This window comes from Oryx dammah, unplaced genomic scaffold (genome assembly GCF_014754425.2).
Source record: "Oryx dammah isolate SB20612 unplaced genomic scaffold, SCBI_Odam_1.1 HiC_scaffold_18, whole genome shotgun sequence".
Classification (NCBI taxonomy): Eukaryota; Metazoa; Chordata; class Mammalia; order Artiodactyla; family Bovidae; genus Oryx; species Oryx dammah.
The window spans coordinates 88,542,468-88,562,225 of NW_024070202.1; the positions used below are offsets into that span (position 1 = coordinate 88,542,468).

A 19,758-nucleotide genomic window follows, 5' to 3' on the forward strand; every position below is an offset into this window, starting at 1 on the left:
CCCCCAATCCCTCCCAGCATCAGAGTCTTTTCCAATGAGTCAACTCTTCGCATGAGGTGGCCAAAGTACTGGAGTTTCAGCTTTAGCATCATTCCTTCCAAAGAAATCCCAGAGTTGATCTCCTTCAGAATGGACTGGTTGGATCTCCTTGCAGTCCAAGGGACTCTCAGGAGTGGGAGTTAGCATTGTCAGACCAGGAATTTAAAACTATTATTAGTATGTTCAGGGCTCTAACGGATAAGGTAGAACAAATACAAGAACAGATGAACAATGTAAGCAGAGAGATAGAAGTTCTAAGAAGAAAACAAGATGAAAGGCTAGAGATCAAAAACACTGTAACAGAAATTGAGGATATCTTTGATGGTCTTATTATTAGACTAGACACAGATGAAGAAAGATCCTCTGACCTCAAAGATATCTCAGTAGAATTCTCCGAAGCTGAAAAGTAAAGAGAACAAAGACTGAAAAAAGAAAAGATAAAAAAAAAAAGAAAAAAACAGAACAGTTGTCCAAGAACTGTGTGAGAGAGATAAGAAAGGTGTAGCAAATGAACTGAACTGAACTGAACTGAACATAACAGGAACTCATGGGAATCACATAACGTGACTATCATATCTCTGTATTCAGTAAAGTATCCATGTGAGCAGAGGGAGAAGCTCTGATCCCTTAGGTCTTTGTTAAAAGAGGCAATGGACCTGGACCCAGCAGAGTCCTCATTCTGGGCTCTGCATTTCTTACTCCTCCTCTTCCCAGTATTCCTCATATCATGGATAATTCTCAAAACCATTTTGCTTACACTATCTTATTTGAGCCTCATAAAAACTCTTCCCTTACTTGCCATGTCACCTCTGACCTGTTCAGCAGACACCTTGGTCCTGGGAAATGGAAATAGATGTGAGCCTGAAAAGAAATTATTAATAGTTTAAACCAAAATATCTTCTTATTTTTGAAAATTGCAAGGAAATTGCTGAAAAAACAAACAAAAAAACTTTAAAAACTGGGATTGTAAAATCTTTTATTTTAATAGACTATAAAAGTGCAGGTAAGGAGACTTCTTTCTGAAGTATTGATACTAATATAAAATGCCCAAAGCAAAAATACTGTTTAAAGTTCTGCTTTTAATTTCCACAAAATCACCCAATTACATTTTCCAGCATATAACCTATGGAAATGGATCCTTAGAGTATAAGGTGCATATTTAGTATTCTAAAGAATGGGGGAATATATTATGATTATTAATAACAAATTTACTTAGAAAATCAACTGCAGAAAAAATTAGGAAGCCAATTGTATACATTCTACTTTTATTTTCATCTTAAATGACCTAGATTTATGTTGACCTTTAGTATGTTCAGGGCTCTAACGGATAAGGTAGAACAAATACAAGAACAGATGGACAATGTAAGCAGAGAGATAGAAGTTCTAAGAAGAAAACAAGATGAAAGGCTAGAGATCAAAAACACTGTAACAGAAATTGAGGATATCTTTGATGGTCTTATTATTAGACTAGACACAGAATGGTGAAGCTGACACTAACCACAAATGGTACAACTCTGGAGTCCTTACATTTAGCCATTACATAAAATGTGTGATATCATATTTTGAAAAGTGCAATTAGATGGTAATTTCTAATATCTGCATTGAATTTATTTATCTTCTATGGAGAAACTAGTGGGAAAAATAACACCATTTAAAGTAAGATTTTTCTCTTCAAATTTCTTCCAATTAAATATTATCTATTTCCAAGAAGTCTTCCTAGTTTTCCCCAATCCACATTAATCACAGTCTCTCCTGTATTTCCAGATGTTTTCTGTTTATATCTCTATAGTGTATTTTGCCTTGAATTATAATGCTTGTATCCTCAATGGTTTTTGTTAAATTCATTTTTTGCAAGTTCATGGTAATCTGATATTATTCTTAGAATTACATTCACATGCTCAATTTGTTGCTACCGAAATGTTGTTTATGAAATTACCTGTGACAATATAAAGTTAAAGTCTCCTCTGTCCACATATGAGTATTAGGTAGACACTGAGAGGATCAGTACCTGACTCTCCAGGTGTGATATTTCCCCTCTAGCCCATGTGGCTCCTGACAAGTCATCAGGAAGCTGGGTGCAAAACCAGGAGCCTCTGTTTAGAATACACAATAGGAAACACACACAAATTACTTGGGCAGCCTTCTAGGCGTCCCTGTGTTTGAATTGTATAGAGGAGGCTAGATCCAAGGACAGTCTATGTTTGAGCATAACTTAACAGGAAAATCCGGAAGGCTCAGGCTGATGGTCAAGAATAATTTGGTAGAGCAGAGTAATTCAGGTTCTAATACAACCCTGAAAAGTACACACAGCTGAAAGGTGGCCAGAGGACAACTCTGGCATGATTTCTAAATTTGGGTTTGTTCCTCTTTTTTTCACACCCATTAACTTGGGTTTTAGAAGGAAGCATAAAAAATATAAATTGGAAGAAGGCAAGGTCACTTATGGGGCTTCCCTAATGGCTCAGAGGTAAAGAATTTGCCTGCAGTGTAGGAGACAAAGGAGACATGGATTTGATCCCCGGGGTTGGGAAGATCCCCTCGAGGAAGAAATGGCAACCCACTCCAGTTTTCTTGCCTGGAGAATCCCATGGACAGAGGAGCCTGGCAGGCTGCAATCTATGGTGTTGCAGAGTCAGATAGGACTGAGCGACTGAGCACAGCACAAGCTCATGTATGTTGACGCTGGGGCCCATTTCCAAGCTCAGTTAGCCTAAGGCAGTATATTTTCCATCGCCTGTCATGATCACCTTTATCTTTTTGGGTCTGGGTCCCCTGTGTTACAGCATCTGAGCCTGAGTTCACTGGCTGGAACCAATCCATTGTCAGTCAAATCCAAAGAGCTGCCTTGTGGGTCTAGATGCCCTAACCCTACCAGTACTAGAAAAACACTAAATCCTATTTGTTCCTACATTTCTAGGGCAACTATATTAAAGGTGAAGCAATTTGCGAGTTCTGATTTAGGGAGCTACATAGCAATGTGACCAGAGCCGCTGAGGTGTGCAGCCTTCATGTCTGCAGGAATAATGGGAGATGCATAAGGAAGGTGTGGAAAATGCCAGATTACCTTCACCTGAACCCTGCGAGTTACCACATAGAGGCCTCTGAGGATGGAGCATTTACTGTGAAAGGCAGAGCGTCTGACACAGACCTGGCAGTGCTGGCAGAGAGATTCTCCTGTCATTGTTATCAGGGATACCAGGGGGCTGACTGCAGAGAAATGCAGACGGCTGACGGCTGCTCGGGGCCTTCTTTTTCAGGCTCACTACTCACACTGTGTCTGCTGGTTTCCACAGGTTATCTAAGAGCAGTCAGTGGTGAGATAATTGAGCTTAAAGGGAATTGTGTGGCCTCTAGAGTCGTCACTTAGAGAAGAGATGAAACTTGTGACAATTTTTTTCTTACATGAAATCCATTGAGAGGCACTATAAGTAGACATGTGTGCCACTTGACATAAACAGGAAACATTGCATTCTTTGGCTCTAATTTGTCTAAGAAACCAGATCCAGTAGTTAAATCAATGTACCTTTCTTCCTTGGTAGAAGGTTTAAGTTGTATTTAACCTAGAAATAATATATTTTAGTCTTCATATAAACATTGATAAATAAAATTATATATCTAAATGTTAAATTATTAATTTCAATGACTGCCCTTCCAGGTAGCAATTTACTTAAGGATATATTACTAAGCAATTATCTGATTTAACAAATGGGGTCACCTTAGGGACCTGGTCACCTGGTCCACTGAAGAGAATTAAAAGCAGAATTCCTGTTCCAGCCTTATGCTCAAACTTCTTCAGGCTTCTTCTCCTTGCCTGGGCTCAATGAGTGCAGAACTGCTCAATAAGCAGTTCCTGTTGTGACTTCTCACAAGGGCTGAGAAACTGAGGCAAGGGGAGATGTAATCGACTCCCTGCAAAGACATCTATTCCAATATGGCACCTCTCTCACCTGCCATGATTCCCTCCGTCAAAGACTCTGGTCATGTAAATAAAGTGAAAGACTTCAGGATAGTATTCATGCTTGCCTAGGCTGATATTGCTCTAGATGTAGAAACTGGAGACATGTTAATAAAAGTAGGGTTGGTGTCTTTTGCAAGCAAAAATCATTAATAAAAAATATTTTAATGCATGACACTTAAGGGACCCAGAAATGCAACTAGGAAGGGGTGCTATCAAGAAATACTGGGTATTTTGGTCCCCTTCTGTGAGCTTAGAGCAGTGGGTTTTTAATCAGTTTAAATCTAATTTAAATCATTGTTTCATTATCCATCTGGTTATTTGACTCTGAGAAAATTACTCATATTTCCCCCTTTTATCATCTGAAATTTGGTAATATGATTCTTAATTATTCTGAGGAATAAGTGAGATAACACATCCCATGCATACTTTATTAATACATGTTGCTAAATTCAGTTATCTTCTCTGGATCACCAAAATAATGGAGACACTTAGAATGAAATGAGGTCTTGGGGCAATTTCCTCTTCCTGATGTTATGTTCTGTGTATAATCACTTACACATGTATTCTCTTGCTGCTGCTGCTGCTAAGTTGCTTCAGTCGTGTCCGACTCTGTGTGACCCCATAGACGGTAGCCCACGAGGCTCCCCTGTCCCACGGATTCTCCAGGCAAGAACACTGGAGTGGGTTGCCATTTCCTTCTCCAATGCATGAAAGTGAAAAGTGAAAGTGAAGTCGCTCAGTTGTGTCCGACTCTTCGCGACCCCATGGACTGCAGCCCACCAGGCTCCTCCATCCATGGGATTTTCCAAGCAAGAGTACTGGAATGGGGTGCCATTGCCTTCTCCCTTCTCTTGAAAGGCACCATTTCAATTGATAGAATTTCCTTCTAGAGACGATCTACATGAAAGGTAAACTCAAGACAGGTATGATGCTATTATAGAAGGCATGAGAGTTGATTCAATCTCCTTTCCCACCTCTTTTATCTTTTTGTGAAATATTTGTAATATAGATTTTACTTTTCAACTCTGGGTCCCTGCTTGTCAGGGGTTACTGACATTGTGAAGGTCTAATTTCTAAATGTAAAATACAAACCAAATGAAAATTATAATACCATAGGAGACAGGTAGCATTATGCAGATTAACTTTGAAATATTTTCATTATTTATTTTTAGAAAACACATTATAGAAAACTTGTGAATGTAATGGAAATAACCAAAAAATAACCAAAAATCACTATAACATATACTGGTAACTCATGATATATTTCTTGCTAGCTTTTCTTATAAAGACATTTTAAAAACATGGTTCTAAATAATATATAAGAATAATATATGTGTATTCTTGCATCTCATGTTTTTCACTTAACCATATATTGTAAGTATTTTTTTGCTATTTAATATAAGTTAGAATTTAAGTACTTTAAAGCCACATAATTGTTCATCAACTGCATGTGGCAAAATTTAATTAACAACTTTCCTTAACTTTTGAGTTTTAAATATCAAGTTTTACTAGTCACCACTTCAGAGAAGTCTTTCCATGTCATCTTCTTAATTCATTTATTCACATATTAATCAATTTGTACGTGAATCCCAGTGGTCATGTATGGATGTGAGAGTTGGACTGTGAAGAAGGCTGAGCGCCGAAGAATTGATGCTTTTGAACTGTGGTGTTGTAGAAGACTCTTGAGGGTCCCCTGGACTGCAAGGAGATCCAACCAGTCCATTCTGAAGGAGATCAGCCCTGGGATTTCTTTGGAGGGAATGATGCTGAAGCTGAAACTCCAGTACTTTGGCCACCTCATGCGAAGAGTTGACTCATTGGAAAAGACTCTGATGCTGGGAGGGATTGGGGGCAGGAGGAGAAGGGGACGACTGAGGATGAGATGGCTGGATGGCATCACTGACTTGATGGACGTGAGTCTGAGTGAACTCCAGGAGTTGGTGATGGACAGAGAGGCCTGGCATGCTGCGATTCATGGGGTCGCAAAGAGTTGGACACGACTGAGTGACTGAACTGACTGACTGATTGATTAAAACTTACTTCTTATCAGGCGCTGTTCTAGGCTTTGAAATATATCCTTGAACAAAACAAAAAACCTTGCCTTCTTAGAACTCATAGTCTTTCTGGAGCAGGAGACAGTCAATACCTAACTTAGCTATTTGTTTCAGATGTTAGATTTATGGGGAAAAAAACAGAAAAAGTGGAATGGGGGAGAGTGGGATTTTCATGTGTTGGGCAGCTTTAGCAGACCCTGAATGATAGAGAGTTGACTGTGGGGGTGTTTGGGGGAGGGTATTTCAGCCAAATGGGTCAGAGGTGAGCATTTGGGAGTGGGCCTGATTTGTTCACAGAAGATTCTAGAAGGCACTGGGGTGGGATATTTCCCTTCACCATCAACTTCCCTTGTTTATTCTCTGGTCTGTAGCATTTATCACTGAAGACATAGTATAGATTGTATATTTGCTTATTTCTGTCTTCTAAACTAGGAAAATGAAGACTTTGTTCACGGCGAGAACACTACTTGGTATGGTGCCTGGTGCCCAGTAGGGGCCCAATAAATATTTGAACGGATGAATGACTGGTTCAGAAACCTGAACAGTGGAAGTTATACATTTGTTACAGGTTTTCTTTTGTTTTAAGTCTGCACATTTATCGTGAGTCATTGCAAAGTCACTCTCCAGCATCATCGTCCTATTCTTATCGGAGTTCTTGAGCCTCTGAAACCACATAGTCCAACTCCTCTGTGAAGAATTGAGGCCTGAGGAGAATAAATCACTTGGCAAAGTCAAAGAGCCAGTTTGCAAAAGAGCCCTGTCTGGATTCTGAGTTGCCTAGTTTTCTCTTCTTGCAATGGAATTCAAACATTTTCATTCAACTTTTGACCATGAATTTTATATATTTTTATTAATTTGGGCTGTGACTACTGGTTATGTTCAGTCAGTCCTCAGATATTCCAGCTGCAGACTCTCTGTTTAATTTGGCTCACTGCTCCTGGACAAGAAATCCACCTCTAAAGATGCTTAATGACTGCAGTTTCTTGGGACTGTCCTAACTTCCCTTTACGGAAACAGCAAGGTGCTCAGGTTCACTAATCTTCAGTGTTCTCTTTCATAAAAGGGAGATCATTTTGGTATCTTTTTTCCTTGTATACAGTTTAATCGTATCAAGTAGATAAAACCCTTAGCATGAAATCTGGCACATAGAAGTTCCCAACCAAATGTTAGCTATTATCGTCTAGCACTATCAATATTTATCCTCATAAAAACTACGATAGGCAATCCTATTTCTATTTTGAAGTAGATAAAAGTCTATATGACTCAGAGTAATGAAGTGACAATATCATGAAGAAATACCCAGGCTTAGAATCTTTTTCTTTTGAACTTAAGCTAGTTATGTTTTCATTAGATCTATTTATATATGCTGGATATTAATCCCTTATCAATCATATCATTTGCAAATATTTTCTCCTATTCTATATGTTATATTTACGTTTTGTCAATGGTTTTCTTTCTTTTTTTTTTTTAATTGGCTCCAATTTGTTTAATTTTGCTTATATATTTATTTATTTTTTGACTTAGGAGACAGATCCAAAATAGTATTGCTACAATCTTTTATGTCAAAGTATATTCTGCCTATTTTCTCTTCTAATTTTATGGTTTTAGGTCTTACATTTAGGTCTTTAATCCATTTTGAGTTTATTTTTATATATGGTGTCAGGAAATGTTCTAAGTTCATTGTTTTAAATGGAGTTGTCCCATTTTTCCAGCACCATTTATTAAAGAGACTTTTTTCCATTCTATATTCTTTCTTCCTTTGTCATAGATTAATTAACCATTAGTGTGTGTGTGTGTGTGTGTTTCTAGGTTCTCTATTCTATGTTTGTACCAGTACCATGCTGTTTTTGATCTCGGATGGCCTTGGGCTGCAACAGCTTGAGGCTGGGCTTGGGTTTCCAGGCAGAGATTGAGGCTGAGTCATGATGGTGAGACTACCAGATTCCAGCCACTAGACAGTGGTCAATGGCAATGGTCCTGGCCCTTTGGCTTTGCAGAAAAGAATTTCCACAAAGACAGAAAGTAATGAAGTAAGTAAAGTGTTTATTTATTAGGAGGAAAAAAGGGTACAGTATGTGTGGATAGACACATGGATGGACTCAGAGACAGCGTTGTTGAGTCACACCCCCCGGTGGTGTGAATAACTTTTATGAAGCCTTTTTCAGGGAATGAATCTCCAATCACTTTACACTGGGGAAGGCCATCTACCTCCTGGCTCATTTTGTTACTGAAGCTTTGTAGTAACCTGAAGTCTGCGAGCCTGATAATGGCAGCTTTGTTCTTTTCTCCCAAGATTGCTTTGGCAATTCAAGGTCAGTTGTGCTTCCATGTGAATTTTAGGATTATTTGTGAAAAATATCATAGGTATTTTGATAGAAATCACTTTAAATCTGTATATTGCTTTTGGGTAGTATGGCCATTTATACAATGTTAATTCTTCCAATCCAAGATCATGGGATATTTTGCCACTTCTTTGTGTCCTCCTCAATTTCCTCCATGTTTTATAGTTTTCAGAATACATATCTTTCATCTCTTTGGTAAGTTTATTCCAAATCAATTCACATCTTTTTGATGTGATTTTAAATAGGATTGTTTTATCTTTTTTACTTTCTCTTTCTTATTGCACCAAATTTCTTCTTACTAATTTATAGACAAATATAACCTGCAAGTAGACTGATTCTGATATCACATAGTCATTGTTCTTTTATTTATTTAATTGAGAAAAAACCGTTAAATTAACTATAAGCAATATACCCTTAGCTCTCAAACTCTAAACATCTAAATATCATTTACCCATAAAAGAAACTAAGATTTCTTAGGAAACTGTCTAATTCCAGTCCTAAGACAGGAAAAGTACAAAATGTGTCTGAAATATTTTGTTGTACTATAAAGCAAGGGTTCTGCTGGGGGTCACTAGGATTGTATCAAAAGTACTCACGAGACAACTCAAAGAGCCAATGCCAAACAGGAGAAAATCTGAGAATCACTAAAGAAATAACTGCAATAGATTGAAACACATCCAATATATTTAAATCCATGAGATCAAAATGATACTAAAGAAACTTCTTCACTGACCACCTCTGAAGAACGTTAAGAAAACAACTCATACTCTTTTTAGAAAATGAAAATTTCCCAGAAACTGTCATATGATGCATCAGCTTATATCTTTGAACAGAATTCGGTCACCTGACCCCCAGCTAGCTTCAAGGAAGGCTGTTAAATGTGATCTGCATTTCTGGCCTCCATTAAATTAGATTAAAATCTATCACTACTAAAAGGGAACAAGAGAGGGGGGGAATAATAAGCAGTCTCTGAATTACTATGTCCTACATGATAGACACTTTTTTTTTCATTTCCTTTTTCTCCCTCTACTCACTGAAACTTCCTAAGTCAGAGATCATTGTATTCGAGGTCGAATACAATGTAGGTCGAGCTCAGAGCAGTCACTCAGGAGACACTTGAAAAATATGTGTTAGAACAAAGGGCAGTAATTCAGTTATTTTTAGTCAAAGATGTATATTAAAATCATTAAGGGAGATAGAAAATCCACCCATGTGCATACCTGGAAGTGACAGTTGGGAAAGGGCAGTCCTAAACTGTGCAGTGCTTTGTGCTAGACAAGCGTCTGTCATTAAAAGAGTCACAAGAGCTTTTCAGATGCTATCAGCATGATATTTACCTCACAATATTACATTTTACTCCATAAGAGAATTAAGAAAGACATTCCCTTAGTGGAGACTAAGCATCCTCCAAGAAGAAAATAATCTGTGATATTAATGAAGATCAACATCAGGGGTTATTTTCTAGTTACTCTAAAAATAAAGCAAGGATGTTCTTTATGAGTAACAGTGCAGGACTCAATTCTGTGTTCCTGAAAGACCAAGCACCCCCCTTTCAGTCCATTACATCTTTTCATATACACTCAAGATCTGCATCTGAAATTACTTAGTTGGCTTTCAACTTATTGAAAACTGACTTTCCCAATAGCTTTGTCACTGTTAGGCCTGATTGTGGAAATCTAGGGAGAGGTGAAGAAAAGGAGTAATCACTGGTGACTAGGTCAGGGTGGACTTGATCGTCCTGACTGGGTGGATTCCTTCTGTTTCCTTGTTTAATAACTGATCACAAGTAAATAATAATAAATTTCAACATTGAAATCAAACGCTGTATTTGAACTTCGCGATTCTTTCCTTTCATTGACTTTTGACCCACACAATTTAACAGACACTTGGCAGGTCCCCCAAAGTCCCTATTATAGTCTGTGTGCATCCCCTCCCCCAGATTCAGTGACATTTCTTCCTCCTTGCTCCCTGCTATTCAGTATGATTTTGCTTCCTGAAGCCCTTAATTGGATCTGCAGTGTGATCGGGCTAATGCTGCCTTCTGTAGGACTTTACATGAAACTACATCCTTTCTTGGTTTTGTCCCCTTTCTTCTGTGGCTTTCTTTCTCTGAGAGTTTCTACCTGAAAAAAGCTTTCCTAATAAATCACTTGCACATGAAACCTCCTCTTAGGGTCTGCTCCTGGGGAACTTAAAACTAAGTCTCATTTATTCTCCAAACAATACCATGAACAACTCAGAACATGAACTGGAAAAATATATTTGGAATACATGACAAAATAATAATTCTGATGCTATATAAAGAGTTCTGAAGCAAATCAATTCAAAACAACTCAAACCTCACATGGGAAAAGGACATGGACCAAAAATTATGACAAAAAATGATGCATGACCCAATTTCTCAAAATAAAATAATTATTAAATAATGAGATATTATTTTTACACTACTTGGATTGGCAAAGACTTGCAAAATATAATAATACAGTGTTAGTTTGGGTCTGGGGAACAAGCACTAATTTTTGGAGGAAGTATTAATTGGTACAATCTCTTTAGGAATTAACTTTATATGTTGTATACTGTAAAATGGACAAGAATTGCCTTTTTAACTCTGCCCTTTCTCATTTTTCTCTTTAAATCTTATAGTAGCATTTGCTACAGTCTGAATGTTTGAACCCCCTCAATCTTCATATGCTGAACTCCTGATGCCTGTTGGGATGATACTAGGAAGTTGGGCCTTCAGGAGATGTTTAGATCATGAAGAATGGGTGCCTTAATCTAGGAGGCCTGAAGAGCTTGCAAGCCTCCTTCCACCATGTGAAGACACAGTGAGAAGTCTGCAACCTGGAAAAAGACCCTCACCTGAGCATGCTGGCACCTTGATCTGAGGCCTCGCAGCCTGCAGAACTGTGAGGAAAAATCTGTGTTGTTCATGAGCTACCCAGTCTGTGGTATTTTCTTATAGCAGCTCAGACAGACTAATTCAGCATTTATCACTTTGAAATTATTTGTTTGGTTGGTTTTTGCTTATTATCTGATTCTTTTGCTAGAATGTAAACCACATAAAAATAGAATCTGAGGACTTCCCTAGCAGGCAGGTGGTTAAGATTCCACCCTTGCAATGGATACATGTATATGTATGGCTGAGTCGCTTTGCTATGCACCTTTTCACCTGAAATGATTAGAACACTGCTTGTTAATCAACTCTTTCCTAAAAAAAAAAAAAAAAAAAAAGACTTCATGCTCCTAGTGCATAATATCCTCCATGTCTGCTCTTGGCATACACCATTTAAAATAGTTCAATCAATAAATCAAGTAGGCAACACTTACGGTTTGGTTTGAGATGCCTTAGTCACTCCTTGATAGCCCTCTTTAAAGGCTGAAGTTCTTCCTTAGGCAATAAACGAAGACCCTGAGGGAGCCTGTTAAACTATTACTTCACGAAAATCTAAACAGAAGCAAATTAGCTAAGGAACCGGAGCAAGAGAGAAGTAAATAATTGAAACTGAGAGTGTGAACCAGCTAAGGTCAGAATCACGCAGTATATTTTAACTGATTGTAAACAAGTAGATGTAGACATTGGAGGGAAGTTGGGGAGCCTCACTTGGGTTGTAGAGATTATAGAACCCAAACAAGACAAGAGACATCTCAAGACAGTTCAGAGGAGAAACCAGAATCTAAACCTAAGCAGGTGGAGGACTATGGTGCCCATCAAATGCTCTCAACAGGGAAATAAAAGCAAGGCACCGAGGAAAACTGAAGGTATCAGGACAGTTCAAGCAGGAAGAAGTAGTGGGTTAGAGCAAAAGTCTAGAGAGACCAGCAAAGCTGAGAGTAGAATATGTGGCAGTGTTTCTGGGTAAGTGGGAGGCATTTAAAGTATCAGTCATTTTGGTAAAAATATGTGAAAAAAATGATAGAAACTCCTCAATTTTGCCACTTGTGGGACTATGGAAGGGTTTAACGTGTGGTGTGTCCCTCCGTGTATGACCCTCTGTCATGATCCAGCTGCTGCCAGGGCTCCACTTGACTGCAGACCGATGCTCCAGGAGACAAGAGAGCTCCGGACCCAGCCAGGGTACAGCCAAACCTCTGTTTTGGGACTTTGCTTCAGTCATACTTCCCTGGGCACTTTCTTGAGTTTTCTTCCTCAGATTTAAAAATTTTATTCTAAACTTTGAAAATTACCAGAAACATCACAGACATCAGTCAAGTCAGACTTTTGATGAAATAGATCTCTTAAACTGAAGAACCCACTGGGCCTCCTTGAAACTGGCTTATTTTCTTCTTCTGACCTGCTGCATGAAGGCACTCCAGGAAAATAGAAACAGTTGCCAATGAAATAGAAACAGTTCTGAAATCTGAATCCCAGGGATTCAATGGAAATTTGCTCAGCCTGAGGTATAAAGAAGGTGAATGACATGTGTAAAATGGGGACAATACTTGTGCCTCCTTCATAGGGTTGATATTAGTATTAAATGTGTTGACACACGTAGAGTGTCTGAGAGAGAAGGAAGGAAGAGAGGTGGGGAAGAAACAGAAAAGCTAAAATATTAGCACTCATCAACTTGTCTCAGGATTGGGACTGAGGTTAGGCTCAAACTAGTTCACTTTGTTCAGCTTCTGTACCATGCTTTAAACCCCAAAGGTGTTTAGGCTTGAACTTGCCCATTCTATATGACAGTTTTCTGAGAAAGGTATATAACAAGTTTCAATAACTAACTTAATCACTGTTGGCAAAGTTAGAAGATCACATACATTAACCAGGAGGTGAAAGGCCTCCACAAATAATTCAGCTTACTTCTGCTTTAGGTAAAGTGTTGGTCTCTTAGTTTAAATGATGTATTCTAACTTTTAGGTTGCAGTATGCGGAAAGTTAGTAAATAATACAATATTTCCTTTTTCCTGATCAAGTCTGAGTAAACTAAGTTCAAACATAAGACACAATTGCTATGCTAACACTTCTAATCATCTGAAGCTAAAGCACATGCACAAAAACAGTTGAGTGAAAAAAATTAATAGAAGAAGTAACCATTCTGCAAATGTTACCTAAACCAAAACCTAGGGATAGTTTAGGGGCAAGAGAACTGCACTGGAGTCTAACTAAATGCATACCTTTGTAGATATTTAGACTGAATTTTAATTCCTTTCTTTCAAGTGAGGCTACTTCTAATAGCCATATGCTGGTTAATTATACAAACAGAAAGATGTCCATCATCTACATACGGTACTAGATAATTAAAATATTTGGGCCTACTCTCAAGAATATGTCCTGTGTTTGTTTCATATTTTCATCTCTATGATAGTGGCTCATATAATAGAGAGGCTTGGGCAGAACTTGAGCATCAGAATTCGCTAGAACTGAGTTTTCTAGCTTTGGGATGGCGGTCATCTTTTAATTTTTTCCTAATGCTTATTTCTTCATTTGGAAAATGAGGATTATTCTTACTCCAGGGTGTTACTGAGTGATATAAATCCCATAATTAATTTTCACAGAAAACCCTTAGGTGATTTCAGAATCAGTTGTTGATTGTCTGATTTTAAGGATTTGGTTGAAATTGTTTTCCTGTAAACACTGTCTCTTAATGACATTTTAATGAAAGTCTTGCTGTACTCATGTTAGCATTTAAAATATAATAAATATCACACTAGTTAAGGCAGTTTAGGCCTTCCATAAACATTACTTATTATCTTGGATTTTTTCAATTATAAGAATTGTGTGTTAAAAATTAAAAGTAGATAAGCCATACACAACTGAATAAAAGATTTTTTTTTGTCCAGACCATAAATATGCATTAAGTAGCTAAAATATTAATTAAATACCACCTTGGGAGATTCATTACCTCATAATTATGTTGACAAATGAGCACGTGTCTTTAAATTTTTAACTCTTTGACATTGTCTTGTGATCTGTCTAATCTGGCTTACTTTTTTTTTTTTAAGCAAAAAAAAAAAAAAAAATTAGTCTTATAAAGATTTTGTCCTCATCCCTCAAACTCATACTTGGTTTATCCCCCGATCTTATACTAGGTTCAGACTCTTCAAAAATTCTGAAGTGGAACAGCCTACAATTTTCTTCATGTATGTTCTTGGGTATTTCCATAGCTGATTTCTCTAGCCTCTCAGAGGTCCTGCTCTTCTGTGCTTTCTCCCCGTTGGTGAATTTCAAGGACACTCCCATCCTGTCATAAACTGACCAGATTCTTAGTCTCCTATCACACTTGCTCTGAGTTCCTGTTTCTCTGGTCTCAGGTGAGAATTAGAGGGCACTACTGTTCACTTCTGTTCTTGGTGGAGACAGACAGCAGTTCCTGCTGTGCTCATCTACAAGGGTAAATGTGGTCAGGTTTTTACGGAGAAGCAGAGAGGGGCAGAGATGACAAGGATTGTTCATATACCTTTATAACGGCACTAGAAGGTCGATGTTTTAGTTAATTTTTCTTTTTGATAGCATTAGTCGCCTATTTTGATACATATATGTGATGTGCTAGATATATTGTTTAATGTCAGCAATAATATGGTTACTAATGATGACTCTTATTGTGTAGATGTAATAAACCGACCAATAGACAAAGTAAGTTAGATGCCAAGAAATACTCTTCTTAACTACTGCTTCTTTGATTTTTGATAACTGCTCTTTCTCTTCTCTAGTGAAATAGAAACAGAACCAGCCTGTTTAGCCAAACTAAGATATAATGACTTAACATTGTAAAACTATCTGGGTTCTATATTAATAATTTGTTTTGCTAATATTTGTTTTAAATGTCACTTATATGCCACTTGCTTATTTCACTAATCCAATTGAAAAGACTGAAAAGAAATCACATTTGACAGTTCAGAAAAATGTTTCAGTCAGGCTGAGATAAGACAGTTTTAAGTCTGAGCTAGAATATGTTGTTTTCTAAGTGGACTTTTCCACAGGACACAAAGAGGCAGCCAAGTTAATGCAACATACAACACATACTAAGGCTTGAGTCAGTCTGATCTGCAAATAGAGTCATGACCCATGGAGATCTCATGTAGGTAGGCTCCTTTTCAGGGAGGGTGTTGTTGTTTAGTCACTAAGTCATGTCCAACTCCTTGCGACCTCAGGGACTGTAGCCCACCAGGCTCCTCTATCCCTTTAATTCTCCAGGCAAGAATACTGGAGTGGGTTGCCATTTCCTCCTCCATGGGATCTTCCTGACCCAGGGATTGAGCTCAGATCTCTTACTTGGCAGGTGGGTTCTTTACCACTGAGCAAACTCAGGGAGAATGTTGCAGTGATAAATGCCATCCCTCAGGCACAGCGCCACCATCATATCTGGCTTCACTGCAGTATGACTACCAAGTATTTCATTTCCAACAGAACAATTTCTTAATGGCTCATATATTTAGATTTTTAAAGAAGTCTTATTTTGGTATTTCCTAGGAAGCTTTAATGCCAGCAGGTCTATGAATCATTACATGGTCTTGGGTTTCTATCCTTTCTTTGTGCTTGTCTTTCATACAGAGGAGGGTGTAGGATAATAAAGGGGATAATTTATTAATTTTTATTCTTAATTTCTTGTTAATTTATTAACAATAAGAACATTACATTTATTTGGTATTTACAATGTGTTTGGTGTAATGGCAGAAAAAGAACTTTCTTTTATCCTCTTAAGTTCTATAGCTGGGGCCTGTGAATTGAACTGGCCAAAGACAGATTAACAGGAGAAAAACACACAAACTTTATTGAATATTTTTACCCACACGTGTAAGTTTTTATAGGAAAAAGGGTGATCCAAAGGAACAGTGAGGATCAAGAGTTTATAGATCTTTTTAACAGAGAATGATAAATTGTGAAGAAGTGACAAGACAAAAGGAAAGGGGGTAAGATTTGAGGGACAGTAAATTGCGGCTAATCTGAGGGAAACTACTGGGGGATAAGGGTCATTTTCATAAGTTTGTTTGTGCACATTCATTTTAGCATCAGCTACCCGTCTCTGGTGATGTTTCCCTCTTCCTGGTACAGAGTACACCTTTCACAAGGGAAATCTTCAGACATCAAGGGAGAGGTCAGAATATTGTCTGCATTTGCTGTTGCTCAAGGGGGAGGTCAGTAAAATTGTCTGCATTTGCTGTTGCTCAGGGGAGAGGTCAGAAAGATTGCATTTGCTGTTGCTCAATCACCTTCATCTCAAAATAGTCACAATAATATGGGAAAGGGGCACATTTAGGGTGGCATGTTTGGAACTTCTTCACAGGCTTTGTGCTAAGCAATCTGTATTTTATCTCATTAAAATTTCACAGCAGACATGTGAGTGTTGCCATTAATAGTCATATTTTTTAATTGAAAAGAAAAAAGGAAAACAACAGAGCAGTTTGGGCAAGGCCATATTGCTCCCAAGTTGAGAAGCCAGATTCCAGTCCTGCTTGTCCTCATGTAGAAAACAAAGTTGCCTAGTCTAGTAGTTCAGTCATTTACAGACATGAATGAGCCCTGAGATAGCTCAGAATTTTGTTGTGGTTGCTGAAGAGATTAAAGAGAATTAATAACTTACCCAAGACCACATAATTAGAAAACAGCTGCACTGAGGATGCAATATCCAGGTGTGTCAGGCTGAAAACTTTGAAGAATCAAAGTGGTTTGACCCATTCCACAGTAAAAAAAAAATACATTTTACACTGTGACCCATTGCATGCATGTATAATATATATAGAAAAGGTTTGTAAATTCATACTCACGCTTACTTCTGTATTTCCTATTCTGTCCCATTTTTATCTATCTTTTTCTGTTTCACTGTATTATTGTCTATTTCACTTGTTTTCTTTAAAAAGCTTATTCCAACCAATTAAATCAATCCTGTGGTCCACTAATAGTTTGTGACCTACAATTTGGGGGAAAATGCTGCAGATAAGCCTACTCAACATCACTTTCTTAGATAATCATGTTCACAGTTACCCTGCATTTGTGCTTAAAATGCACAGACTACTTAGGTCATTTAGTTTCTGCTCTGAAATATTAGTTTCTGTGTGTAGATTTTGACCAGCGACAATCTCAGTGCAGAGATTAGCTCTGCTCTCTTGTGGAATCACAGACTGAGCTCTCCTATTTCCTTCAACTGGTGCCCTGTGATCTTTGTTGAGGCAAAGATCCAGTCTTACAGTCATCAGGCAATGCAGTCTCAGAATCTATAGATGGAGAGAAAAAGGAAATTGTTAATGCAGCTTGTACTGAATTTCTACATTTGAAGTGAATTTTGCTAGGTATGACTCTTCCCTTTTCACTGACTATATTCTTTTTTTTTCGTTTTAACTTTACAATATTGTATTGGTTTTGCCATATATCAACATAAATCCGCCACGGGTGTACACGTGTTCCCAATCCTGGAGCCGATTATACAGAGTGAAGTAAGCCAGAAAGAAAAACACCAATACAGTATACTAATGCATATATCTGGAATTTAGAAAGATGGTAACAATAACCTTTTCACTGACTATATTCTTTAAATGAGGCTTAGATTATTGTTATTACCCCCCAAATTCTCTGTATTGTCTAGCTATGCCAGTAGCCATGATAAACATTTCTTTATTGCTCTTGGACTGTGCTTACTGCTATGCTTGGTCCTTCACTCTTTGCAACCCCATGGACTGCTGCCCTCTAGGCTCCTTGTCCATGGGGATTCTCCAGGCAATAATACTGGAGGGAGTTGCCATGCTCTCTTCCAAGGGATCTTCCCAACCCAGGGATCAAACCCAGGTCCCCTGCATTACAGGCAGATTCTTTACTGTCTGAGCCACCTGGAAAGCCCTTAGTTCTTGGACTAGGAATTCATAATTCCTAACTTTTTCTAGAAATATCCCTAATCTAACTAAACATATTGGCTCTTATGGGCTCCTATAAGTCAAAAATAATTCTCTCTACATTTGTTACAGCTATCTTTCTTATAGTTTGGGGCCAAATGCAGTTAACTACAATAAGCAAGATTTAATGATATAGGTAAGAGAAGGGAAATAACACTACACTTCAGATATACAGAGCTTCTTGTGAAGAATACTTCATAGGTATCGTCATTGCAGCATCCCTGGGAGTTAGGCTAATCTAGGTGTTACCAATATATTTTTATTTAAAGAGTTTAGTAATACCTAAAGGTTGAATCATTTGAGCTATCCAATCACTGGATAATAAAGCTAAGCGAAAGTGTGAAAGTGTTAGTTGTGTCCAACACTTTTGGGACCCCATGGACTGTAGCCCACCAGATTCCCCCGTCCATGGGGTTTTTTAGGCAAGAATACTGGAGTGGGTTGCCATATCCTTCTCCAGGGGATCTTCCCAACCGAGGGATCAAACCTGGGTCCCCTGCATTGCAGACAAAATCTTTACCATCTGAGCCTGGAAATAAATGCTCAACCCTTTTCTGAATGTAGATTCTTTAATCCCCAAAGTCACCAGCCTTCAGGTCCCATTGGTGAATGGAAGACTCAGTTAAGACAGAAAGAAAAAAGTTAAAAGTAAATGTAAGTAGAGAGAAAAAATGTTTCCTTGTAAAGGAAAACACCAGTAAATGTTTCCATTGCTGCTGTGTGTGCTGTATTCTAATTTTGGATTATACCACATCATTAGGTAGAATGGTGGCAATTCAAGAGAATTCTAAGGCAATAAGATTAAAGTCCCTGCTAGGGAATTTCCTGGCAGTCCAGTGGTTAAAACTTGGCTTTTCATTGCTTAGCCCTGGGGTTTGATCCCTGGTGGGGGAACTAGTTCCTGAAAGCTCTGAGATGTGGCCAAAAGAAAAAGAAAATAATCTCTGCTAATTGTAACCTCGATGGTGTGATCACTCATCTAGAACCAGACATCTTGGAATGTGAAGTCAAGTGGGCCTTAGAAAGCATCACTACGAACAAAGCTAGTGAAGGTGATGGAATTCCAGTTGAGCTATTTCAAATCCTGAAAGATGATGCTGTGAAAGTACTGCACTCAATATGCCAGCACATTTGGAAAACTCAGCAGTGGCCACAGGACTGGAAAAGGTCAGTTTTCATTCTAATCCCAAAGAAAGGCAATGTCAAAGAGAGCTTAAACTACCGCACAATTGCACTCATCTCACATGCTAGTAAAGTCATGCTCAAAATTCTCCAAGCCAGGCTTCAGCAATACGTGAACCGTGAACTTCCAGATGTTCAAGCTGGTTTTAGAAAAGGCAGAGGAACCAGAGATCAAATTGCCAACATCCGCTGGATCATGGAAAAAGCGAGAGTTCCAGAAAAACATCTCTTTCTGCTTTATTGACTATGCCAAAGCCTTTGACTGTATGGATCACAAGAAACTGTGGAAAATTCTGAAAGAGATGGGAAGACCAGACCACCTGACTTGCCTCTTGAGAAATCTGTATGCAGGTCAGGAAGC

The 19,758-nt window shown here is 38.2% G+C and overlaps 1 protein-coding gene across 1 annotated transcript in view; it reads left to right on the forward strand.

Moving 5' to 3' along the window:
* The first annotated feature begins 218 nt into the window (after positions 1-218).
* Positions 219-19,758, forward strand: part of LOC120877539 (hyaluronidase PH-20-like) — a 47,715-nt gene continuing 28,175 nt past the window's right edge. The window contains exon 1 of the mRNA XM_040259888.1: positions 219-445. Coding sequence (XP_040115822.1) covers positions 219-445 — 227 coding nt within the window. The remainder of the gene's footprint in view (positions 446-19,758) is intronic.